The 26,207-nt window shown below is 40.0% G+C and overlaps 3 protein-coding genes across 4 annotated transcripts; all 3 read left to right on the top strand.

Moving 5' to 3' along the window:
• Positions 1-1,759: 1,759 nt before the first annotated feature.
• LOC137184246 (vesicle-associated membrane protein-associated protein B/C-like) lies at positions 1,760-9,100 on the top strand. Of its 2 annotated transcripts, none has more exons than XM_067591726.1 (6): positions 1,760-2,073; positions 3,335-3,487; positions 4,697-4,800; positions 5,101-5,181; positions 5,583-5,765; positions 7,063-9,100. In XM_067591726.1, exons 1-6 carry the CDS (start codon positions 2,016-2,018, stop codon positions 7,237-7,239), a joined length of 756 nt encoding a protein of 251 aa, XP_067447827.1. In that variant the 5' UTR covers positions 1,760-2,015; the 3' UTR covers positions 7,240-9,100. The 2 variants fall into 2 exon arrangements, with proteins under 2 accessions (XP_067447827.1, XP_067447826.1); XM_067591725.1 differs by having other exon boundaries at positions 1,871-2,073; positions 5,634-5,765.
• Positions 9,101-12,197: 3,097 nt separating this feature from the next.
• Positions 12,198-17,515, top strand: LOC137184248 (charged multivesicular body protein 4b). The gene is made up of 5 exons (XM_067591727.1): positions 12,198-12,531; positions 14,590-14,767; positions 15,056-15,170; positions 15,793-15,916; positions 16,142-17,515. Exons 1-5 carry the CDS (start codon positions 12,348-12,350, stop codon positions 16,204-16,206), a joined length of 666 nt encoding a protein of 221 aa, XP_067447828.1. The 5' UTR covers positions 12,198-12,347; the 3' UTR covers positions 16,207-17,515.
• Positions 17,516-18,770: 1,255 nt separating this feature from the next.
• Positions 18,771-25,097, top strand: eif2s2 (eukaryotic translation initiation factor 2, subunit 2 beta). The gene is made up of 9 exons (XM_067591723.1): positions 18,771-18,926; positions 20,680-20,863; positions 21,931-22,031; positions 22,264-22,393; positions 22,477-22,577; positions 22,981-23,129; positions 23,217-23,273; positions 23,417-23,502; positions 23,650-25,097. Exons 1-9 carry the CDS (start codon positions 18,912-18,914, stop codon positions 23,823-23,825), a joined length of 999 nt encoding a protein of 332 aa, XP_067447824.1. The 5' UTR covers positions 18,771-18,911; the 3' UTR covers positions 23,826-25,097.
• Positions 25,098-26,207: the final 1,110 nt, after the last annotated feature.

The following is a 26,207-nucleotide window of genomic DNA, read 5'->3' as shown; positions in this document are numbered from 1 at the left end:
CCATCTTACAAAGTGTTGGACTTAACTTTTTGTCTTTTTTAGACCTCAACACAATCACGAGCAAACTTTTGCGCCCAACATTCTCGATATGCAAAAATATATTCAGGTGTCTACTCTAACATTTTCTCCAGACAAGAGTTTGGTAGCCACATGTTTGCACTGTGCATCCAAAAATCCAGTGTTGAACTTGTTCAAATGCTTTTTGAGCTGTGAAATGATGACCGTGCTATCAGTAGCATGATGGCCGGAGGCTGCTGACACAGATCTATCGGAGCTAATTCACTCTGTGCTCGGTGGTTTTACCAGCTTCAGTTATGTTTCAGCTGATGTGGAGGTGAGTGGATAATGGCTGAGTTTAATTTGCTCTTGTGGAGAACTGTTGCTGTGAGTGTGCAATCACAAGCTTTAGGGCAAAGATTCACCAACTGTGCATTTATTTATTAGTGTGGAGATGCTGTGACGGTTGTCTAAAGGGAAAAGTAATACCAGAGAATTTGTCTGTATTACAATGAGTAATGTGGTGACTGGAAATAAGACTTAACAGCCTTGTTGCTCGGAAAAAGGAAAAAAGTAGCACTATTCTGGGAATTATGACATTTAATGATGAATCATGACTCAACTCAAACATTGGAAAACATTGGAAACTGATTCCAAACTAAACATTTGTGGCCAGCTATTTCATTTGTGGCTTTATAGTTGTTTGATATAGGAGGATCAATTTGTACTACTGAAAAAAAAAAAAAAATTATTGAGGTCACAAATGTGATCTGGAGCACTCTAGCAGAAGTGAGCCTGCTGTGAAAGAAATTCATGGATGTGCTGAAAGCACTGGTGCATGAATCATAATATCTAGACACAGTTTGTCTGTAGTTGAACCCAAATTGGCTAAATCTGATTGTTCCCTCACTATGTTTATTTGCTCCCTTGATAGTAAAATAATGTATAGTGATAATTATATATAGAATTAATTATATTTTATAGTATTTTGTATTAATTATATATAGAACTAAACTTCAGTTCATACAAAGTTGAAAAAAACATGAAGGATAAAACAAAAACACAAGGGAACAGGTACATAAATATAACAACTGAGGCATTGTAAATGTCTATAGTAGGACTGTAGCAGCTACTGTGGACACTGGGGTCATGTCCTCTACATCTGGAGGTAATTGAGGGGTTTGAGCAACATCCGTCATGTTGCTCAAACCCCTCAATTACCTCCACGATTACCACTACAATAAAAAACATATACACGGTGGGTATTCTGTAGGCTGACACCAGATTTTTTGGTTTAAGGATGTTTAAAATTTAATTAAAGAAAGGCTTCAGCTTTTTTCCCTCTTGAGTTTTAGCCCTGATGTGATGAAGGCTTTGAAACAGCATTTAGAAAACTGGTACAAGTACAGTGTAAGTGAACTAGTTATCTGAATAAATAATTAACTGAATTAATAATTTAACATAAGTAATTTAAAAAGATAAGTGGTCTTTTTGGTTGGTTGGGGTACCTTGAGGGGACTAACATGACCTGAATATCTCTGAAATCCCGACTACAGCCCTGGTCCACAGACCTGATGACTTTCTGTTTATTATTAATAACATGATTATGGTTATTATTTACATTTAAAGATATAACATTTAGCATTGAAGATGTGAACGTCGCTTTCTGTCAAGACACCAGCTGACACCTAGCCCCGCCCCCCCCCCGTGACGTTGCTCTGCACCTCCCCTCTGTGACGTCACTTTGCTCCTTCCTTCCCGCCCCTCCCTCCGCTGCTAGCCCAGTTAGCAGTAGCACAGTTAGCCTCCAGCAGCTGTCGGTGGCAGTCAGTCAGTCAGTCAGTCAGTCAGTGAGCTGGTGCGACTGTAACCGTCGTCCTCCTCCTTCCCTCCCGTGGACAGACAAACCGTGGACGGCCGGGTTGTTTCTTCGGGAGCCAGCTGCGGTAGAATCGTTGTCCCCGCCGTCGCGACAGGAAGCAGCAGCAGCAGCAGCGGCAGCAGCAGCTCTCTGGGCCATGGCCAGAACAGAACAAGTGCTGGTGCTGGAGCCACAACACGAGCTGAAGTTCAGAGGTAAAGGCTGAAGCGGAGGGCAGGGCCGGGGGGCCAGTCAGCTAACACCGGGGCCGTTAATGATAGCCGCTGTACTGACTCCTGCATCCACCAGTTAATGGTCGCTCATGCGGCGCCATTTGTTGCCGCTGTTATTAAATCAGACACATATTGCGAGCTGCGGTGATGATGATGATAGTGGTAGTGATGATGATGATGATGACAGGTGAAACGACACTGTGTGCGACGTTGCTAACTAACCAGCTAGCTAGATAGCAGTTAGCTCTGCTAGCTGTTATTGCAGCGTCAGGGCAGGCCAGGCCCGCCGTCCCGTTTCTCCTAATTCACCCATTTGCTTCCTGTGCGCTGCCTTTTTATCCTCTGACAGCATGTGAAACACCGTGATGTTTTCTGCTTGACATACGTCCTCCTTTCTGTTGCTAACACCCTGCTGCCAAGAAAGAAACCAACTGTTCCAGCGCTTTCTACACCAGGGTGGCGTTGCTCAGCCTAATTATCATGCTTATTTCACAATATTGTAAAGCTAGCACGCTGGGATTGAGAGCTTTACCGTTTCACTTTACTGTGCAAGCCTGAATTCCTCCTCAGATTTTCTATATTCAGACACTGATTGTGAAAATACAGCTTGAGCTGTTGGTTAATGGCTATTTTCTGCTGTTAAGGTGTGTACTGCTGCAGAAATGGGTCAAGGGATGGCCTTAGGTTCACTGATTGATTATTGCAGAGCTTTGAATGCAAGATAAGCCAGGGGGGAAAAAAAGATGCATACGCCCTCAGAGTCACTGATGCAGAGCAGAAAGCACAGGGAGGCTGTTTGTCTCCAAAACCAAGGTTTGGCTGTCAAAACAGGTTGAATACTCCAGTCTGGAGTCATTAAACACGCTCAAACGGTCTCATGAGGGTCAGCATGAGGCAGAAGAAAGCACTAGTTCTTGTCTGTCTAGTAAGTTTTCTGTCTAGTTTTTCTAGTATGTTTTTGGGCTGAGGGCGGGGCATGAATAATAAAGTCAATGCTTTGTACACATTGCACATTAAACATTAAAACAGTGGAAAGAAGAGCAATGTTTACGGCAGGCTCACAAACACTACTCACATTCATCCTCGCAGACGCACAAAATGCAGCATGTATGTAGTCAAAGTCCTGGTGAAAACTTTCAAGTGTGAGAAACAAATACTTGTACCCAAAGTACTAGACAAGTGTGTAAAATTGACACACACACACACCCTTGAGTCACTGTGCTGTTTGTGTTTGTGTCCTCAGGACCGTTTACAGATGTCGTCACTGCCACTCTGAAGCTCACCAACCCCACAGATAGAAATGTGTGTTTCAAAGTCAAGACAACCGCACCTCGCAGATACTGTGTGCGCCCCAACAGTGGCATCATCGACTCCGGAACCTCCATCAACGTCTCTGGTCCGTAACTATTTTATTCTTTCAACAATCAGATATCTCTATTTTTGACGTAGTGCCCTTTTATTATTGATAATGTGATGATCTGTCGTTGCTATCATGCAATATGTAATCTGATTTTGGGTTAGAAGTGTGGTGTCTGAGGAAAAACAAATCACTGCAAATGTGAATCCAATAGCGGAGCAGAAGGAGACATATCGATTGTTACACCAGGCAGCAACACTGAAATAAGTTCAGAAAATTCATTTTATTGTAATGCAGGTTATAACACTGGGAGAGGCCGGTGTTAAAGCCGTATCAAGCTGTCCTTATAACAAGATCCTCAGTGTTATCTAGTCTCATACGATGATATATATGAGTTGGTGTAGTTCTAGCCAGCGTGCGATATGTTTCAGCACCAAAGTAAATCTTCTAGCCTCAGTTCTACCAGGATAGAAACATTGTCAGGCAATGATCAAGAGGAGGCACATCTGTAAAGTCTTTGCAGGTGCTGAGTAACAATAATCTGCACAAAATGATGAAAAAATACTGGCACACTGCTGTTGTTCCCATTGAAGAATAAAAGAAGAGTTGGGAATGAGAGCAGTAAGCTGATACAAATATTGTTGGGTCCTTTTTCTTCAAAATCATTAAATTAAAGAAGTGGCATAAATTGGTAAAGTAATAGCAAAGTAATTGGAAAAAATACATGAAATATCCCATAATAATTACGAAGAAGATCTAAAGGTTAAAGAGTTTTAGTTTTGTTGTTCTACAGTAACTAATATCAATGTTATTATCCTGTAACATGATTTTTCATGTGTTGTCAGATATTTTCTTTTAAGACAAATGATATCTTATTGATATTTTAATATTTATTTCCCACATTGCCACCATTCTGGTGGAAGCCTTCATAAGTCATAAATGTGGGACAAACAAACTCAACGTTTCTGTTACTTTCATGGATATCAAACAAATACGTTTAATTTCTGACATTCATTAAGTACAGAATCACTGCACTCATTGGTCGAGTGAATTATCTTTTATACTGAAAGATGAAGCTTTCAGGACGAGTCGTCGATGCAGGAGGAAAACAAAGTCACAGTATAACCAAAACCATAAACCTGACTGGCATCTTGTCTTTTTTATGCAACATTTGTTATGGGTCAATACAGGAAGTCAGCCTTTCTCTAATGATCTTTGTCTCCACTCTCTTGTTGTTTCTCTCCACAGTTATGCTACAGCCTTTTGACTACGACCCCAATGAAAAGAGTAAACACAAATTCATGGTGCAGTCCATGCTGGCTCCGTACGACATGACTGACATGGAAGGAGTTGTGAGTACCTGAGCATAAAACATAATTTGGGATTATAATCTTTTCATTGCCCGTAACTAATGAGGCTTTTATTCCTTAAATCACATGAGAGTTGACCTACAGACCCCTGAGTTACTCTTTATGAGCCATGAAACGTCATTTTTTTCAGATAATTTCTGTAGGACTTTAAAGCATTTCCTGTTGAAGTAATGACTTGTATTCACATGACAGATACAATAAAGTGATACTAAAGAATCCTTGTATGAACTGTTTGTGTTTCTTCTCTCTTTCTGTCTCTTTACCTCTTCATGACGTTCACAGTGGAAGGAGGCGAAGCCAGAAGAGCTGATGGATTCAAAGTTGAGATGTGCATTTGAGATGCCTCTAGAAAATGACAAAACTGTAAGTACAGGTCCACGAGTCTCGACTGTGCTGCACTCAGTCATTAAATGACAGGTGTAGAATCACAAAAGTCACCTTCTCTCACATCCTCATCAGATCAAAGATGATATTTAAATAGATGCAGACTCATCAGCTTCATAATAACCATTTCAGACTGATTGGATATGATTTTAACAAATCAGATTGAAACATCCACATCGCACATTTCCTTTTGAGTTTAATTTTGTCAGCCTCCTTCCCATCAGCAACACATCACCGTATCACCCATTACATGCTTTGTTTATTCGTTTATGATTTATTTGTTTGTACGTTCATCTCACTCCCTGCCGTGTCTCTGCATGTCTCTTCATCCCCCCGCCCCCCCCCACTCTCACCCCACCGCCCTCATTCTCTCTCCACAGCATGAGAGTGAAAGCAACAAAACTGTGTCTTCCTCTACCTCCTCTGTTAAGACCGAGCACTCTGCGCTGCCGAAGTCTGCCAGCGCCTCGCTGGATGACGGAGAGGTGAAGAAGATCATGGAGGAGTGCAAGCGGCTGCAGATGGAAGTGCAGAGGCTACGGGAAGAAAACAAACAGATCAGGGTGAGACACGCAAAAACAAGAAAAATGAGGCAACCTGCGTTTTCTTTCAAGCTTGTATTTCCTACTCCAGCACTTCCTCTATCATACACAGAGAAGCTAAGATACTTTCACTTCTAAATGTGGTGTCCAAGTTCAGAAAAAAAAAATATTTTTATTTAAATGAGTGGCTATGAGTAATCTAGAGGCAAACATTTGATTTGTATGCTTTGACTAGTGCTGCACTGTATGAGTCAACCAGAACAACTTGCTTCATTGCTTGAGCATCTTAACAAATAAGGCTGTAAAAGTTCAAATCTGCACACATCAAGCGACATCAAGTAACTTTAAAAATATTTTACAGAATGTTTTTATTATCTTACGACACATTTAGCAGCAGTGACGGGACTCATGCTCTCTTTCAGGAGTAAGTCCAGCTGCCTCTAAATGATCACATTAAAAATTAATAACCTTTTTTTTCACATTTGTTAGAGCTTTACTCCAAAGGCTCCTTTCTCCTCTACCTACAAGTGTTTTCAGCTCTTTGCAAGGAGAGTCTCTATTGGCTGTTTAAAATGTGCTGCAGCTACAAGTCACCAAATGACACCATGTGCAAAACTTGCTTGTCAGTATGTTACAGCCTTTGAGCCTATTTGCAGCCACACCTCTGTGGTTTTTTATGTGAAGGAAGCGGGTCTAAGCTTCTATTTCTGAACCTTATCAGACATGAAACTTGTCATACTTTCCCTTATTTTTAGTTCAGATGTAGATTTTGGTGCAAGATATGCACACAGATAAGTAGTATAGTGACAGACTGAAGAGGAGAAAATGTCCATTAGGTATGTAAATGATTCAGTAGTTGCTCATCTACAGTTTCCTCTAGAGACTTGCCCCCCCCCTAAATGTCACACCTCGGCATCAAGGGCATGATATGAAACTCCAGATGTACTTTTGCGGCATTTGTGTGCGTTCGCCTTGTGATTTATTTCATTTTGTTCTGGGACGCCACTTCAAAGCAGCAACATACCTGCAAACAACCGCTTAGTGAAGAAGAAACTGTGATGACACATATAGATTAATGATGTGAAAAACAGAACCGGCCTCTCGATTCTAAAGGCCACCAGCATCGATATATGTGTATATATATACATTATGTACTGTTGGAGATAAAACAGACTTGTCAGTGCTCTCTGGTGGACAAACAATGTCACGACGACACAGTGTCAGTCATATTCCTGCTCTGCATTTTCTCGTTATCTGTGTGTTTGTGTGTGCCGATCGGCTCCGGCTGTTATCTGTAACTCCTCCGTCTCCGTCGCAGGAGGACGACGGGCTGCGGAAGAGAAAGGTGACGTCGCTGGCCACTGCTCCCCACTCCTCTTCTTCCTCCGTCATGGCAACCTCGGCCATGAGGGACGAAGGCCTAAGCATCCGCGTCCTGGCGCTCTGCGTGCTCTTCTTTGTCATTGGAGTCATCATTGGCAAGCTCGCCCTGTAGAGACACAGACGGACAGAGCACAGTGACAGACGGCGAGGACGGCGTGCTCGGGAGGACACGCGTCAATGACGGCAACGGGGATGTCTTCTGGGTTTATGTTGATTTCTCTTTCTTTTTTTTTTTTTTTTCTTTTTTTTAAACATTTAAGGCAATATCATGATGGGTTGTCTGGATGGAAAATAATTTAATGTGTAAGAAAAAAAAAAAAAGAAAACAAAGGAAGGCGATTCCAGTTAAATCACCAGTACGAGCGTTTTTGTCACAGGTCTTGCCTTCTTTTCTTTTTTTTTTTTTTTTGTGAAATAATCTCCACCTCTGATCCGTTCTTTCCGTCCATCCCTCGTTCTTAAATGATCTTCCCCCAACTTGCACAGGTAACAGTTAGTGGTGTGTGGATGTGGCTTCACTCTGGCTGAATGTCTAAAGTCTTTCATTGATTCTATATTGATTATCAAGTCTTTAACTTCCACATTGTCTGTAAGAAAGATCCGACACTCCTCCTTTGATGATCTCTCTTCCACTTATTACTGATAATCTACAAGGAGAGTTGAACACAAGCGACGAGTGAAAGACTCAAACTGTATCGTCTTCTAAACAGTTTGTGGTTTAAAAACGCGAGCCAGTTAAAGCCGTGCATTTGTGTGCGTGTGTCTGTGTCTTGTTGATTTTTTTTTTTTTTTTCTTTTTCTTTTTTTTTTCTTCCTCCTGCAGGAGGGCTGATGTGACTGCATGTGTATGTTTTTATGTGAGGAGACCACAAACGGTGAAATCACAGGCTGTTGAGTTTTAGAGCGAAGGAAGAGGGGTGGTTTAACAGATTTCCTGTACACAACAGAAAAAATGGGGGTTTATTTGTTAAAAAATCTGATTAAAATGTATCTGACCAGACCAAGGAATCAATAGGAATTCAATAAATCCATTTTTGGGGCAATTGGTAAAAATTATGACTTAATAAAATCAAGATTACGACATGAAATTAATGCTACGCAGTGATCTAGTTCAAAGACAAAGCATCAGAGTTTCCCAGTTAACACTTTCTTGATCATTACTTCCTCAGGTTGCGAGGGAGAAAGTGGCATCAGCCAATAAAAACACCTTAAAACAAACTTGTCATGCAAAACCAACTCTGACATTTTCAGTATATAACACACAGTATGTAACAGTAGTTTTGGCCACCTTGTTTAATTTGGAGTATTGTATTTTGCGTCCTTGTATTACAACAGTTGTTTGCTTTCTTTCTTATATTATCATGTAGCCACGATGCTTCTCATGTTTAATATTCAAATGCACTATATTCAAATGTCCACTCTGCAGTCTGCATGAAATGACCTGGATTTATTATTATTATTATTTTTTTGAGTGTTGGAAATTATATGAGCAAAACAGAAAAAAAAAAAAGTACCATCTTTTCAAAAGGGACCATCTTGAGTCTGGTTCATCAGTTTTTTTGTGTGTGTGTGTGTGTGTTTTTGTTTCCTTTCGGTCATCTTTTTCTTCAGTTTCCTGTTGGGCTCTGGTGGTCGTGTGAGAAAACCGAGACAACACAGCTGTATTATCTCGGCTATCACATGACCATCTCGGCAAACTCGGCCGTTAAGAGGAAGAATAAATATCTGTATTTTTTCGTTGCCTGAAGGAGCTTCGGGGAGCAGAGATGTGGGGATGTGGGCGGCTGGGAGGAGGACTGACCTGTGAATACACACTACATTGATAAAAGTTAAAAAAAAAAAGAAAAAAAAAGGCATCAGTGCTTCAGACCACACATGCAGAGATACAGTCACACAACAATGTAATCACACAGTAATTGGATACTCTTTTGTATGTACATAAAAATAAAATTACTTAAAAGATAACCGGCAAAGTTATTAACATACTGTAGTAAAGGAAGAAAATAATTAAACAACCACCATGGATCATGTAGCATCATAATGAATTAAAATACATAAACCCCCAAATGTCTGTTTCTGTGAGAACTTTACTTCTGTTTCTCATTTAGTTCAGATCTGAGTCATTGAAAAGAGGTTGTGTGTGTGTGAGGCTGAAAAAACACATTTGAAGGTAGAAAAACAACAACAAAAGAAAACATCTGGGGAGCACAAGTACCAAACATCAGTGAAGAAATTACAACAGCTGTAAAAGTGTTGTTCCTGGATTAAAGGGGCATCCCGCTAAAAGCTCCTCACAAGAAATACTAGTCAGTCTGTGAAAACGGTTAACTAATGGCCTCTCTGAAAGGAGCTTAAGTCTAACCAGATAACGGTGATGATGTCATCATGATCAGGGGCTGTGAGATTACAAATTAAAACTTATTTTAAAAAAAACAATATTTAAAATAATTAAATTAAACTTCAACCTCATTGAAAAGTGGAGACTTCAAGAGCTGCTCATACACTACACAGAGAGGGTTGAGTTGCATTATGGGAAATGTAGGATCCAGTGTTTTGGGGGCATGACTCACATACTAAGGAGTAAAAGTCTGAACATTTCAACCTCCGCTGCATCGATTTATTCCATCCTTTTTTACATTTTCTTGCAAGTCAAGCAGCTTTTTGTAAGTGCAGTTCTATATTGATCTGGAGCATCTGGAGAATCCATTTAAAGCCTGCAGGCATTTGCACCTCAGGTCTCATCCCTGTCAGTGATATTAAAGCAGCTTGCCAGCAAATTTCAGCAAAATAATTCACTGTTAAAAAGCTTCATATATGTTGAATTTAATCTCTGATTCCATGCATATAAAACTAATGTTCACAAGACTCTGAAAGCTCAGGCTTAAATGATGTGAATGAAATGAATCCAGTATTCTTAGATATACAGTTACAGTAGAAACAGTTGTTAGAGACAGATATGTGTAGTTTTAAGGTACAGAACCAGCTCTCGTGTGAATGACTTTGTATGGAAATAGTCTTTGACAGCTGATGGAAAACACCTGCCATGACGTCAGTGGTTGAGGTCCCAGTGAGGACGGTGTACCTGCAGGTTAATCTTTCAGTATTTTCACTGAAATTTTCTATTGAAGGAAATAATGTACGATGCCGAAAACAAAATGCAAGTAAGAACGATAGCTGGAACAATAATGAATAAATAATGAGTTAATAATAAAACAAAGTCAAAATGATTAAGCCAGAGCCAGTGACGGCCTGCTTTGTGCTGGGGACTCCTCTGGATACACTGGAGCTGGTCGTTGAACGAGGATGCTGCACGAACTATCAGTCACCATGGAGAACATCTGTCATCCCCTCCATGACCTGCTGGTCAAACAGTGGAGCACTTTCAGTTTCTCTACAGGAAGTCGTTGTTGCCAGCTGCCATCAGTCTGTATAATGACTCTCCTCCTGTGACAGTGAAGACAGACTTTCATTTTATTATTTATTACAGTGTCCATCACATCTGTTATATTTTAGATTCTTATTTGATCGTCTTTAGCTGCTGTCAGCCATGGACAATCATGCACCTTAATGCTATCGCAATATCCACCTGATCATTTTATTCTTCCTGTTAAATTTTAATATTTGAATTAGTTTATTTAGTTATTGTATATAATTTAGCTTTCAATTGCATTTTTTAAAACCTTTTTTACCTCATTGTTGACTGCTGTAACACTTGAATTTCCCTTTGGTTTAATAAAGTGTCTATCTATCTATCTATCTATCTATCTATCTATCTATCTATCTATCTATCTATCTATCTATCTATCTATCTATATGTCTATCTATTTGTCTGTCTGTCTATCTATTTGTCTATCTATGTCTATCTATCTATCTATCTATATGTCTATCTATCTATCTATCTATATGTCTATCTATATCTATCTATCTGTCTATCTATGTCTATCTATCTATCTATCTATCTATATGTCTATCTATTTGTCTGTCTGTCTATCTATTTGTCTATCTATCTATCTATCTATCTGTCTATTTGTCTGTCTATCTATCTGTCTATCTATCTATCTATCTATCTATCTATATGTCTATCTATTTGTCTGTGTCTATCTATTTGTCTATCTATCTATCTATCTATCTATCTATCTATCTATCTATCTATCCATCTATCTGTCTGTCTGTCTGTCTATTTAATATCTATCTGTCTATCTGTCTGTCTGTCTATCTATTTGTCTATCTATCTATCTATCTATCTATCTATCTATCTATCTATCTATCTAATTGTCTATCTGTCTATCTGTCTATCCATCTGTCTATCTATCTGCCTGTCTGTCTATCTATCTATCTATCTATCTATCTATCTATCTGTATCCATCTGTCTATCTATCTATCTGTCTGTCTATCCATCTGTTTGTCTATCTGTCTATCCATCTGTGTATCTATCTATCTGTCTGTCTGTCTATCTATCTATCTATCTGTCTATCTGTAGCCATCTGTCTGTCTGTCTGTCTATCCATCTGTTTGTCTATCTGTCTGTCTGTCTATCTATCTATCTATCTATCTGTCTGTCTGTCTGTCTGTCTGTCTATCTATCTATCTATCTATCTATCTATCTATCTATCTATCTATCTATATATATATATATATATATATATATATATATATATATATATATCTGTCTGTCTATTTAATATCTATCTATCTGTCTATCTATATATATATATATATATATCTGTCTGTCTATTTAATATCTATCTATCGGTCTGTCTATCTATATATCTATCTGTCTGTCTATTTAATATCTATATATATATCTATCTGTCTGTCTATTTAATATCTATCTATATATACATCTGTCTGTCTATTTTATATCTATCTATCTATCTATATATCTATCCATCTGTCTGTCTATTTAATATCTATCTATCTGTCTGTCTATCTATCTATATATCTATCTATCTGTCTGTCTATTTAATATCTATCTATCTGTCTGTCTATCTATCTATATATCTATCTATCTGTCTTTAATGTTCAGCGCTCCGTTGTCCAGCAGATGGAGACGTCATCGTGCGACGTGACGTCATAGGGCCTTATCCAGGAAGTGGGGAAACATCAACAATCCTTCCAGGGCGAAGTGTCAGTGTATGCTAGCAGCGAGAAAGCTAACACTAAGCTTGGTTTTCTGGGTTTGTTTTTTTATATATAAATAATTAGTGTGTTGTAGTAGATATGTCGTTGTTCGGTAAGATATTTGGAGGAGGGGGAAAAGGAGGAAAGGGACCGAGCCCACAGGAGGCGATCCAGAAACTCCGAGAGACGGAGGAGATGCTAACGAAGAAACAGGAATTTCTAGAGAAGAAGATCGAGCAGGAGCTGCAAATCGCCAAGAAAAACGGCACGAAAAACAAAAGAGGTAAAGATATCCGGGCGTGTTTTCTGTTCATTCCTGATCTTCGTTGATCAAACAGCCTTGACAACAACGCGAGGCTATGTGTTAGCATGTTAGCTGAGTTAGCTAACTTTCCCGAGCTGCCGTCACTGTTGGCAGCCTCACCTCGCGTCGTTATCCAGACATAGGTTGAGGTTTGGTGGCGTGAGTGCGAGCTGATAGCTCGATTTGTCTGGCTGGTTATTGATTATCGTTTACTTCTTCTAACTTAGGTTCTGCTAGTCTTATCTTCAGCTAACATATGTCTACTGATCATTTTAACGTGTGATTCACGTGTGTCCACTTATAAATATAAAGAATAGAGGTGTGGCAGTCGTTGCAGCTACAGTTAGATGTCCCTCTGCTGCAGAGAGGTTGGCAGTGAATATACTGACTCAGTATATCTAGATAATGGGTTGAACATTGGGGTTGCACATGTTAAAGGGACGTGACACTGCTGTCACAGAAGTGGGCGTGTTTGCACCTTGATCAGAAGTCTGTGCTGAATCCTGCAGACCTCCAGCAGAAGTTCCTGATATAAGGTCATAATGCCAGAAAGCAATTACAACGACCTATAAACTAATCAGTGCTTGTAACTGGTAAGCCTGGGTAAATAGAAAACTACCCACATATGTGTGTGTGTGTAGGGTGCCAGTCAGAAGTTTGGACAAACTTTTTCATTGAAGTGATTGGGGGTTCCAGACATCAAAGTTCATATTTAATTTATAATGGTTTCATTACTCCACCTATATTCACCTTCACCTATAACATGTACATATACTGTAGCTACGTCTACCAGAACCATTACTTCTGCACATATTTTGCACAACTTTTCTATTTTTACAGCCCACAAGTCAGATCATGTAGTCTAAGTATTGTAATGTGTATAATGTTTATAATGTATGTAGATTGATTTGCCATTCACTTGACTACTGAGTGTCTGTTACTCTGCTGTAATATGTGAATTTCTCCTCTGGGGATCAATTAAGTCTTAAAGATATGGAAATAGTGAAAAGTGGAGGTGACATAATCAAATATCTGATTTTGTCCAATCAACAGTCCAAAACCTAAAAACAGTCAGTTTAAAAAACAACAACAGAAGAAATAAATCCTTACATATAAAAAGTTGCAAATATTTTGCATTTTCAATTATAAAATGTGTTGCTGATCATTTTTTGTCAATTAACTAAGTAATTAACTGATAGTTAGTCTAGATTGATCATTTGGCTCAATGGTGTTGTGAGACAAAAGCTTCTGCACATCTAAAACGAAGGAGCTTTCTCTTCTCGAGATGATGACTACACACTTTAAATTTCATAGCAGTCTGGCTATTAAATTTATTGTGGTTTTTAAATGTATACAAATAAACATTTGGCCTGATGTTCACTGATGTCACTGAAAATATGACGTTAAACCTCCTTGAGACCTGAAATATCGCTCATGTATTTTCTAGAAAATCTGAGCAGCAGTTTTGAAGGCGTCTTGTCGTGCATGAATGTGCTGATTAAGAGTAAAATTGACCTGAAAGTGTTGAATAATAAAACTTCAGAGGTCAGTCAGGATCATCCTCTGAGGAGCAAATATCCAAACTAAATTTCCAGCCAGCCTGGCCAGTATTAGGTGAGACTTGTTGATCTCGACCAAAGTGTCCAACAGAGAGGAAACTGATGGACTGACCCTCCAGTGATTGATTAGTTATAGTTATTACATTGATAGACTATAAATCTATACTGCTTATTGGAGGCTGATTTAAAAGTTGCAGACTGCATTAAATAAAATAAAAAAAAACATTGTCCCTATTCTTGGCTTGAATACTTTGTGTACATTGCTTTTACCTTAATTATTTCCAACTCCACAAAGATTAATGAGTCAAGAGTCAACTCAGTGTGACAGTTTCACCACCACATATCAGGTGTCTGAGTTAGTGGAGAATCACTTCAACAACCCCTGGTGATATTTCACAGCTTCACTTCAGTGTCGTCTCAGTAGGTTTATTTTTGTGACAATCTGTTCATCCTCTCTCTGTCTCTCTCTTTCCCACAGCGGCTCTGCAGGCTTTGAAAAGGAAGAAGCGATACGAGAAGCAGCTCGCCCAGATCGATGGCACGCTGTCGACCATCGAGTTCCAGAGAGAGGCTCTGGAGAATGCCAACACCAACACTGAAGTGCTCAAGAACATGGGCTTCGCTGCCAAGGCCATGAAGTCTGCCCACGAAAACATGTAAGAGAGAGCAGCTGCCAGTCGTGGATCAGGTTCCTTACAATGTGACTAATCGATCAAATGGAGATTATCCGGGAATATCTGCTTTGATTTCATAATAGAAAACAGTCACTTTTGTCTCACAGAGGAAACAGGTTGAAATAATAGAGATACAGTGTACTAAAGAAGAATCCAAACACACTTTCTTGCCTCTAACTTGTACATTAAATGGACAACATCAAGCTCCGAAGGTGTAAACGTGTGTTCTGTTTTACTCAGATGTGGTTTCTCTCCTTGACGTTGTTTCAGGGACATCGACAAGGTGGACGACCTGATGCAGGACATTACAGAGCAGCAGGAACTGGCCCAGGAGATCTCTGACGCCATCTCTAAACCTGTCGGCTTTGGAGAGGAGTTTGATGAGGTTGGTGACGCTTTTCAGATATTTTGATTTTTACAGTTTGTTTGTTTTTTGTGGTATTTCTTAACTGATCTCTGCCTTTAAAAGGAAAGTCTGTGTCTGATATGTTTTGAGATTTACTAGAAATATTACCTTGAGCTGATCTGACATCTCAAACCCTTCACGCACCCTGACCCAGAAATATTGTCGGTCATCTGCCAAGGTCATGTGATTATTCTGTTCTCGACTCTGCCCGGTGTTGTTTTGTGATCCACCAGGCTGAACTCTGGTTTAGTGACACTGTTGAATCAGTCTTTATTTTCAATGGGTCGCATTCATGGACTAACATCAACAACAACTGATGGCATTCAGTCATCCTGGGATAATATCGCAGAAAGAATGAATACAATTTCTGAAATTCTCAGTCAACTGACTTGAAGTATTTTAATTTAAAAGCGAGACGCTTTACTCACCAAGTGTACAGACGCACAAAAGTAGGACCAGATTTGGCCCCAGTTAGACCACCTAACAACCTAATGAATATCATATACTTGATTTGAAAGTGGGGTTTTTTTCAGGTTTTAGGTGTAACATGAATGAGTCGTTGCTCGTCCTCATCTTTCGTGTTGCTTGCTGTCTTTATCAGGATGAACTGCTGGCGGAGCTGGATGAGCTGGAACAGGAGGAGCTGGACAAAAACCTGCTGGAGATCGGCCCAGAGAACGTCCCCCTCCCCAACGTGCCTTCTACTTCATTACCTTCCAGACCTGGTAAGAAACTTTTGAAGAAGCAACCCTGCAAGCCCTGACTGCAGCATCATTTTTCTAACGTTTAAGTCAGTTTATGTAGGTAGTTGGTGGTCAGATGTGTTAGACGTCACCCCAGAGACCTCTAGTACTGATCCTGGAAACCAGCTGAGATCAACTATACACGACTGCATCCATTTGTTCAAAGCTCTCACCGCTTTTTACTCCTGTCTTTTCACCCCACAAAAGCCAAGAAAGAGGAAGACGAGGACGACATGGAGGACCTGCAGCGCTGGGCGATGGAAGCCATGTAAACAACGCAGCGTCCGCCACATCATACCTGCATCAAAGAGGGAAGAAGAAGAAGAAGCGGGGGTGGGCAGGCGGGAAGGGAGGGGAGGGGGGGGGGGGGGATGAATGGACTTGATAGGATGTTGTGTATGAGTGTTTTTGTGTGTGTGAGGAGAGAGTTGAACTTCATCTAACACTACGAAAAAGCAAAAATGCTGTATTATTTTCTTTTTCCCTCCTGATCCCCTCACAACTCAAACCTTAGAGACCCCCGGGGTGCTCAGTGCCGACGACACAGTCAGGAAGCTCCGTCACTGTGTCACGGCAACCTCACCTAATATTTTTACCCTCTATTTTAATACAATACTAGCACTCCATTGTCCTTGCAGTTACCTGCTACTGGGCTATCTCAGCGCCTGCAGAGTTCACACTGAAGCGTGATAGTTCCGCTCTGCGGTGCCATAATGAAGTTATTGTCAGTTTACTGCGGCCGCCTGTGTGACGTTAACGTCGCTGGATGACAGAAAGGGGGGATTTTCACGGGAGCTCGATCCATTTTTCCGACTCTCATATTTACCTGTGTTCGTGGCGTTTAACTGGCTGGATGTTTTTTCATTTTTCTTCCTTCTTGACAAAAATAACAGTCCTTAGCTGAGCATGAGCTGGGTGAAGAAGCTGCGAGCTGTGTGTTTGCAAGAATCCTCTTCTTTTGTTTCAGGCCGTGTGCTTTGTCCCCCCCCCCTCTTCCCCCCCAAACCCACCCACCTGTTTTTCGCCTCCTGTCGCCATTGAAGCGACTTCTCACCAGTAGTCCTTGTTATTCAGTGTAAATATCCCAAACGTGTCTCTTTTTATAAACTGTATTTCTGCCGTCACTGAGAGGTTCTGTCGGGGTCGTGTGAAGCATGCAACAGCGGGAAAGTCACAATACAGATCACAACGCACGGCTAGAAGAGAGATGTTTAACCTAACACTTTGATCCTGCTCTGTCTGTCTCGGTCCTTCTCATAACGGTTTTTGTTTCAAATTGTATAACGCTAAAAAAAATGATAACAATAATAATAATAAAACTATTGTCACACTATTGTCCATCCAAAAGGAGATGGTGGTTTGTTAAAGATTAGATTATCGTCAATCTACAACGTCAGCGTTTTGGAGTTTAAAGAGTTAATTCCTTTAGTTTTTCAAAGTCACGATGTACATTTTTTACATAGATAAAAAAAAAAAAGGCATAACAGAAGGACAGATGGACAAGCATGTTTGCATTTCAGTGTTTTATTTATCCAGATGAGAATATTATTTGCAAAATCATTAAAAAGTTTTCAATTCTTTTATTGTGGTGAAAGCTTCGTCTTTTCACTTTGTCATCATGGGGGTGTACGTTCAGTTTTTCTGTTCGAAGAAGGGCAGCAACTAACACTGCTGATCATTAGTTGATTAAATCAATTATTGTTTTGTTTATGAAATGTCAGACCATTGTGAAAGATGCCTGTCATAATTTTACCCAAAGCACAAGCTGGTGTCTTCATTGTCAGACTAATAATGGCAGCAAATCCTCACATTTGAAAGAATGGAACTTGAAATTCAGCAGAGAAGGTAAACATAGATGTGGGTCATCGTCTACACTGAGTCACACATTTTGAACACCAGCATTTGATGATAAATCTCAGATAACATGAGCAAATACATTCTAAGTTCATTAAAATGAGAAAATGTAAGTAATGAGATTTTCATCACTTTTATTAGTCACATGCAGCAGACAGTAGTGACCATATCTGACCTGCTGGTGATGCTAAATCTAGTTTTAGTTTTAGGTTTAGACCTTCAGTATCTTGAAGCCTTTTGATGGTGTCTGTGTGTTAAGGTTAAGTTTATATTGTACATGCTGATAAACGTGTCTCATAATAATTTACATTAGATGGGATTTTCAGGCTTAAATGGTTATTTTCTTCATATTTTTAATGCTGTAGCACTTTGAGATTCACAGCGAATGAAAAGTGCAGTACAAATTAAATGCAGTATTATTATTATTATCATTATTATTAGTAGTATTATCGGTAGTCGCCACAGAGATACAATGACTTTTCGATAGAATAATAAAAGAAACTAACTATAAACTCATAAAATACATATTTATATCATAGACTGTAGATTTACATATATATAATACATATTTGGCAACAGTTAGTTGAGCCATTTTGCTCTTGAACACTTGTTTTAGACTAAATTTCCCTTTTTTCCCTGCTTTTCTTTCTGTCCTCCCCTCACTTTTTTTTATAGAAAGCGTCAATTGCACCATTGTGACAATAATACAATAGCAGAAAACAATTAGGCATCATAATGAAATAAAGACAACATAAATGACTTCACTTTCAGTTTGTTGATACAGTCACCATGGAAACTGGACACAGTTTGAAGGTAATAATTATCAATAAATAGATTAAAAAACAACAACTTAACGGGAAATGTGGGCAATAAAATCAGATGTCTTTAAAACACTGTTGGATCATACTAACTGCATGTGCACGTTTCTTATCGTTTATAAATCTGCTCGCTCTTGAACACTCAGCTGGATTGCGCTGGCGCGAGGTACTTACGTCAGGAGTTGGCGACTGCGCCTGCGCACTACAGACACAACGCTGATGCAAGACATTTTCGGCGCAGCAGTGTGCGACTGATCCAAGAGTGAAAAAGGAGCCACATTTCAGTCACTTTTCAGCCCGCAAACATGTCAGGAGACGAGGTGAGTCATCCCGGTGTATCTACTGTTCAGTCCGTGTCGGTTTGTAGACTCGTTGGGTGAAATTATGTGAATGATCGGGTCAGATGGGTGTTGAGGATGACTTTGGGCCTCGGCACCGCAGCAGCTCTCCTCACATGGCTGTTAGCCGAGCTAACAACGGCCCGACCACATGAAATGACATGAAAATATGCAGAGCACCGGTGTATCGGGCGCTGTCACATCGTGTAGATCACCATTATTCGCTGTGGTTCACCAATCCGCCCTGTCACCACTAATGGACAACTCAGACCGACTGGTAGAAATGAGCTAGCTAGCGTTAGCGTTAGCCGGCCGTTAGGCTAGTAATGTTTCATGTTCTCCGGAGACAAAAAGCTGCCAGATCTGTTTTATCCAGAAGGACAGTCAGCTTTCCTCTACAGGGTAGTCATGGAAACTGCTGTCAGAATAATCTCTATGTCTAGGTATATTGTCACAGTTAAAACATGACTAATTGTATTTTTACTTTAACGTTAAGCCGGCTTGAAATAATTAATTTCTGTCGGTGCGTTAGTAGTAAATATGGATTTGCTGTCAGTCTTCATACTGTTTCACTCAGATAGTCACGATAGTTCAGAAAATCGCACTAGTGAACTGAGGTAACAGCAGATTATCACAATGTTTTATAACCAGATCACGGTATATATGAATATTGTCACTCAAAATGTTAATTTCTGAATGGCTGCAAGTGTCTGTTGTAGGATTGCTGATAACGGTTCTTTTCAGTATTGACTAATGCATATTGATCTGTTATTAACTTTATGAAATGAAAGGAAAAGATTGTCAGATTCCAAATTGGGTTTTCAAATACATTATTTTACCCAACAAACTGTCCAAAACCCCCAAAATATTCGACTTTACTATCATATCAGAACAGGAAACCAACACTGAGAGGTTTGAATCTGATCTTTTTTTTCTTAAATGACATACAAGATCAACAAAATGAACAGTTTCTGTAGATGACTAATCATTTATTGAGCTCACTGTTGCAGCTTCTGTCACTTGATATTGTAAAACATGATACTTAAATCAGCAGTTGAATCACTGTTTTAATCCAACAACAGCACCTGTGTTTTCTTTTATGTTACTAGTCGACTCTCACAAGTGAAAATAATCTACTTTGGGTCAAACTGCCTACAGATAAGCTGACAGAGTGAATATAGCTCCTCTTTTTTGACTCTGCCAAAAGGCCATTGTCTGGTATTTTTGTATATGTGGACACATTGTCCTTTATTATTGCTCACATATCTGATCTAATAATGAACTAAAACACATTGAATCTGATCTGCTGTAATTCTGTAGATATTGATTTTTAAAACGGTCATCAAAAACAAAGTTGAAATATATAAACATCTGTTAAAACATGAATATCTATAATCACATAAGCCAAAACGAGGAAAAGGACAAATTAGTTGAGCAAATGATAAAAATTCAATCTATAGTAATTAACTTTAATGTTCCAAATGACTCTGACTGTAACTGTAATGTTACTACAGGTAACCAGGGGAACCGTGCTATTGTCAGATGGTCTGCTCAGTTACTGAACCACAAATTATTTAATTCTTGGGAAAAATGGTCAGAAACTTGTCACAGAAGAACTATGCTGGCCATCATTTGATAACCTTCTCAACAGTTTTAAAAGCTTTTTTTTGTGCGTGTGAAAGTTTCTGAATGACCCGTATAATCTTCTATTCCTGCTTTTCTTTCTCTCCTCCAGATGATTTTTGATCCCAACATGACCAAGAAGAAGAAGAAGAAGAAGAAGCCCTTCATGTTGGATGAAGAAGGAGGAGAGGGCGTGGGAGGAGAAGAGGCTAAAGAGGTGGAGGCGAAGGAGGCAGAACCAGAAGCCGGAGAGGACAAGGAGCTGGACTTTGATGAAGATGAAGGAAGGAAGAAAGGTAAGAATGTCACGAAAACACACGTGAGGAGTGTGCCGATTTGCAGCAAAAAACAAAGGGTCTGACCCCTCCATACACACGCTGTCTGTCCATCCTTTGCATGGATTAAATTACATTACTCGTCTTGGCTTTTTACTCCCAAAGCTTTTATTGCTCTTACAGTAACGTAACAAATATCGTTGTCGTTGACTTGAGCGCTTCACCTGCATCACCTGCACACACCGTGGGCTCAGCCCCGCCCGCAGTGAACCATAGAGAGCAGAGGAGAGTAGCGCCACCATAAATGACAGCAAAAATCAGCAGAGACTCTCACACACTGAGCTGAAATGAAACGAGTGCACACACATTTGGTAAATAACTACAAATGTAAATAAAGACAGTCTCTACTGCGTTTTGCTGTCATTTATGGTCGCCGTCTCGCTGCTTCTCTGCTGTTTCTCAGCGCAGGCGGGGCTCAGTCCTCCGTGTGTGCAGCGTAGCGAAGTAGAGACAGACAGCAGTTGAGAGTTGATGACAACTAAACTCATTATGTTACTCTAAGTGCAATAAAAGCTTCGTGAGAAAGTGAAAAGCCAAGAAGAGTAATTTATCAATGTAATCTGTGGAAAAGACATATCGCACAGCCCTACTGGAAACGTAGGTAGCTGATTCTGATTCTGATAGAAACTCCATACAAATAAATGCATTATAAAACTGGGTTCAGGGAGCTGCTGTCTTCACCCCGTGTCTGCCTCACTCTGTGTCTTGGGCCCTCATTGGCTGTAGCTTGTTGTATGGCTCCCCAACGAGACCAAATATTTAGCCTGCTAGATATCTTACGGGCACCTGCGACACATTGGTGAGCTCTCAGATCACGTCTTAAAACAGTTCACGCACAGCGATCAAGCGCTGAGTTTAGAGTGCCAAGTGAGCACCGATATGTCTCTGATCTGGGTGCTTTCATCGGTGATCTCCGAAAACTGTCGCTGAGTAGAAAATCAGGGCTGAAGTCATGCGGTGTGAACTCTGCATTAGCTGCCAGTCTGCATTACGTTGGAATGAAGCTGCGTTTTCTTTACCTTCTCCAGAGCCGTCTGATGATTTGAATGACCTGAACTTCTTCAACCAGAAGAAAAAGAAGAAGAAACCTAAGAAAGTGTTTGATAATGATATAGAAGAGGGATTAAAGGTCAGTCAATGTCAAAACACACCCAACTTTTCTTCTTTATTCTCACCTCATCACTTTTAATCTTTGTATTTCAATTTGCTTCCATCATCTTTTTGTCTTTCCGCTCATTTTTACAACAGCACTTCCTGTTCTACCTCTGCCGTTGTTTTCTCATTACTCTCCTTTCTCTCGAGCTCATCATCATCATCATCATCTCCTCGCTGAATTTCACTGTTTTTTTGTTCTAAACCAGGAGCTGAAAATTGAAGGAGAGCAGACGGAGGCGTTGGATGAGGACAACCTGGACCTGATGCTTCCTGCAAAGAAGAAGAAGTCAAAGAAAGTGGACTTTGATGAGGGAGAGACACTGGAGAAGGATGACGGTAAGAATAACTCACCTGATCTTTACAGTAGTAACTAAAGGAAGACACACGTGCAATAACATGTTTGTATGATGTGTTTCCAGCACTGGAGGATGATGAGGGGAAGAACAACGATGGCATTTCATTCAGCTCCTCCACAGGACCGGCCTGGGCTGGCTCTGAAAGAGACTACACTTATGATGAGGTAGGACCACACACACACACACACACACACATGCACACATATATATTAAAACAAGACTCAGCTATTAACAGACTACTCATCCTCCTGAGGAAGTACAGCTTGTTGGATGTACTTTCCTCGCTTTGATAAGTCTTTGATAAGTGAAAAAGAAAGTTGCTTCAAACAACATAGAGAGGAGAAAAAAAGGAAGGTATCTCAATTCTTAACAGTTTTATTTCCTGTAAACTGGAACAAATGCAAGACAGTCTTACACACTAACTGTGCACAAGGCACTGGGTTAACAAAATCTACTGGTTAAAAGAAAAACTGAAAGAGGGATTTATGTGTTTTGAGGATCAGCCTGATGCAAACGTTGTACTTGTAAACTACAGTCGGCATCACTCTTTGTGTCGTCTTTTCTCAGCTCTTGAATCGAGTGTTCAACATCATGAGGGAGAAGAACCCGGACATGGTGGCCGGCGAGAAGAGGAAGTTTGTGATGAAGCCTCCTCAGGTGGTCCGAGTGGGAACCAAGAAAACCTCCTTCGTCAACTTCACAGACATCTGCAAACTGTGAGCTTGTTACTGTCAATCCCAGAATCCCATAAACCCCTTTTTTAAAGAGCCATTTATAAACTGATTATCTGTACTTCATCACAGGTTGCATCGTCAGCCTAAACATCTCCTCGCTTTCCTGTTGGCTGAGTTGGGAACAAGGTTTGTTTTTTGTATTTACAGTGATGGAATTCATGAATATACAGTAATTGTATCAGCATCCTCTTCATTCTGTGTGTGTTTGTACCGTTTTTCTGAAAGTTTGAATTGTGTTTTTGTTTTCTTCCTCTTTTTACTTTTAACAGTGGCTCCATAGACGGAAATAACCAACTTGTGATCAAAGGCAGATTTCAACAGAAACAGATAGAAAATGTGTTGAGAAGATATATCAGTAAGTAGTTTAATTAATTATACTTTCATCAAATCTATTTCGTTCACACCCCTCACACTTCTCTGCCAAGAATCAACTAAAAGACGACCTAAAAGCACCCCAGTGTGTACCGCAGCACTAATAACTGTCTCCTCCCTCCCCCTGCAGAGGAATATGTGACGTGTCACACCTGCCGCTCCCCAGAGACCATCCTGCAGAAGGACACTCGCCTCTATTTCCTGCAGTGTGAGACGTGCCACTCCCGCTGCTCTGTCGCCAGCATCAAGACCGGTTTCCAGGCTGTGACGGGCAAGAGGGCGCAGCTCCGCGCCAAAGCCAACTAAAGGCCACCAAAACTGGGCTCCCTCCTCCCCGCTCGGCCTCCCCTTTCTCCCCTGAAGGAGGCCGAGGCTGGGGTCGGACGCCCCCTTGATTCGCGAAAAGGACTCTCTGAAACGAACTGCGGGAGGGTTTGGCTGTCGTTTAGTTGTGTTGTGGCCTGACCGGGCAGGGAGTGAGAGAGTATCTATAGCTGGCAGATGGGAGTTCAGGCACTGTAAGCAGATGATGTGTACCACATACACTGTTGGATGCATTTGATTTGTTGTCTGGCTGATGAACCCTGCGTCTCCTACATTTTTTTTTTTTTTTTTTTTTGCTGTTATTCTTGATTCCTGCAAGAAAATCCTAATTTAACATGGCTTGAATCCTTCCTCATTCTTTGTCTCCCTCTTTACATTCACCAAACATCAATATTACATTGGATACAAAAAGAAACATTTCTCCATGCAGCCAGCCAAACTGTAGTTATGTTGAACTACAATGATGGAGCTTAGCTGCTCTAATAATTGTAGCCTTGTGGCTCATGGTTGCTTTTTTTTTTATGCTAGAGCTCAACATTGCTTAAAAAATAGGTTGTGCTCCTGTTTGTGGTCTCTCAAAACTTATCAAAGAGGCCAATCAGAGTCACCAGGATGGAGTACAAAAAAAAGTTTTCTCTCCGTAACCAGTCTGTGACAAAGTCCTAACACAGATCATCATTTTGTAGCTGAAGATGACCACAAAGTCAAAGTACTTGAGGTGGATAAAGGGGAGAGCACCTACTCACTGAAGACTTTAATAGAGAGGCTGCGTGTGTGAGACAGATAGAAATTATACAGTGTGTTTGTGAGTGCTGTTACGGCATTGATGAGCATTTGTGGACTTTATTTCTTTGACTTCTGAGGTTTAGATCAACACATTTGATCAAATATTGGACATTTAAATAGAGGAATGTGAAATTCAATAAAATTAATTTCGTCAAGAGGATTGGGTTTCTTAGTCCTCTGACACAAACACACCCAAATGCTTCCCCCCCCTCTAACTCTACAATCTAGCCTTACATTGAAAAGCAGACTCTGAGCAGGCAGCTCAGATCGGTCTCCTCTAACAGGTTGTCATTTTCAAATGTGATTCAAATTTACACCTCGAGCTAGCCGGGGAAGAGGAGTTTGAGTTCAGTGATCCTGCAAACATGACATTGATTCTGTTCTTATTGGAGAAGAATGTGAAGGTCTGACTGCAATCATTTTAAAACCTGGTTTTTACAAAAATAAATGTTCTACTCTCTCTCTCCACTATTGTTCTCCCCGTTATTACATCCGTGTTGCCACCTGGTAAAATGATCTGCTTCTTAACTTGTTAAATATTCAGTCTTAAAATGAATCACTATGAAACTCATAGTGACTTGAAACAGTTTGCTCTGCAAGGTCATTGATTACCTACATGTGGTAGATTTGTTTCTGACGGCTATTTACAGCACCAGGATGTTCAGAACTGACATGGTGTCATGTTAACGCTCCATCTGTAGGCCTAGTAAGTGTTGTTGGGCAAATAATGCATTCATATAGCTACACAAAGTGTACAAATAGTTTATTATTAACAGTTAAATGCTGCACTATTAACTCAATTTTAAAAGATTATTTTGTATAGAAACAGGAGGTAAAGTACATATTAGATGCTGGCATTTCAGAACTTTCATCTTGAGGGACTTTGTGTTTCTCTTTTAAGCCTTTTTTTTTTTTTTTTTTTTTTTTTTTTTTTTACATACAATTAGCATATAATAAGACGTAACTGAACTATAAACCCAGGGACAGATGATTAAAAGTGGGATTTTTTTTTTTATCTTAAGTGTTGCTTAAATGATAGGTTCACCATGTCAGGTGCCCACATGAACATTGTCCATACTGACCATTAGAAGATCCCTTCATAATGCACTTACATTGTAAATGATGGGAACAAAATCCACAGTCCTCCCTCTGTGCAAAAATGTATTAAATTTTTTTATCTGAAGCTAATATGAAGCTTCAGCATCCAAATTAGTCAAACCAAGTAGATATCTTTCAATGTTAGTCTGTACCAAAGTTCCTCTTTTAGTTACTATACTTCCACAGCAGCTCAACAGGGAAACACTGTCCGAGGAAACATGAAGAAGGAATTTGATGCTAAAAAGACTGTAAATGTGGCAGATATCTACTTGATATGACTAACTCAGATTTCTGAAGCCTCATATAAGCTTCAGACACACTTTTAAATGCATTTTTGCACAAAATGACTGTGTGAACACATTGTTTTGTCCCCCATCACTTACATTGAAAGCACATTTGAAGGGGATCTTAATAGCCAGTATGAACAGGAGGAAAGATTACAGCGAGGAAAACCTCTTTCAGCGTTCATATGGGCACCTG

This window comes from Thunnus thynnus, chromosome 6, assembly GCF_963924715.1.
Source record: "Thunnus thynnus chromosome 6, fThuThy2.1, whole genome shotgun sequence".
Taxonomy (NCBI): domain Eukaryota; kingdom Metazoa; phylum Chordata; class Actinopteri; order Scombriformes; family Scombridae; genus Thunnus; species Thunnus thynnus.
The sequence above is the reverse complement of the archived record's forward strand: the minus strand, read 5'-3'. Positions and strand labels throughout refer to the sequence as shown.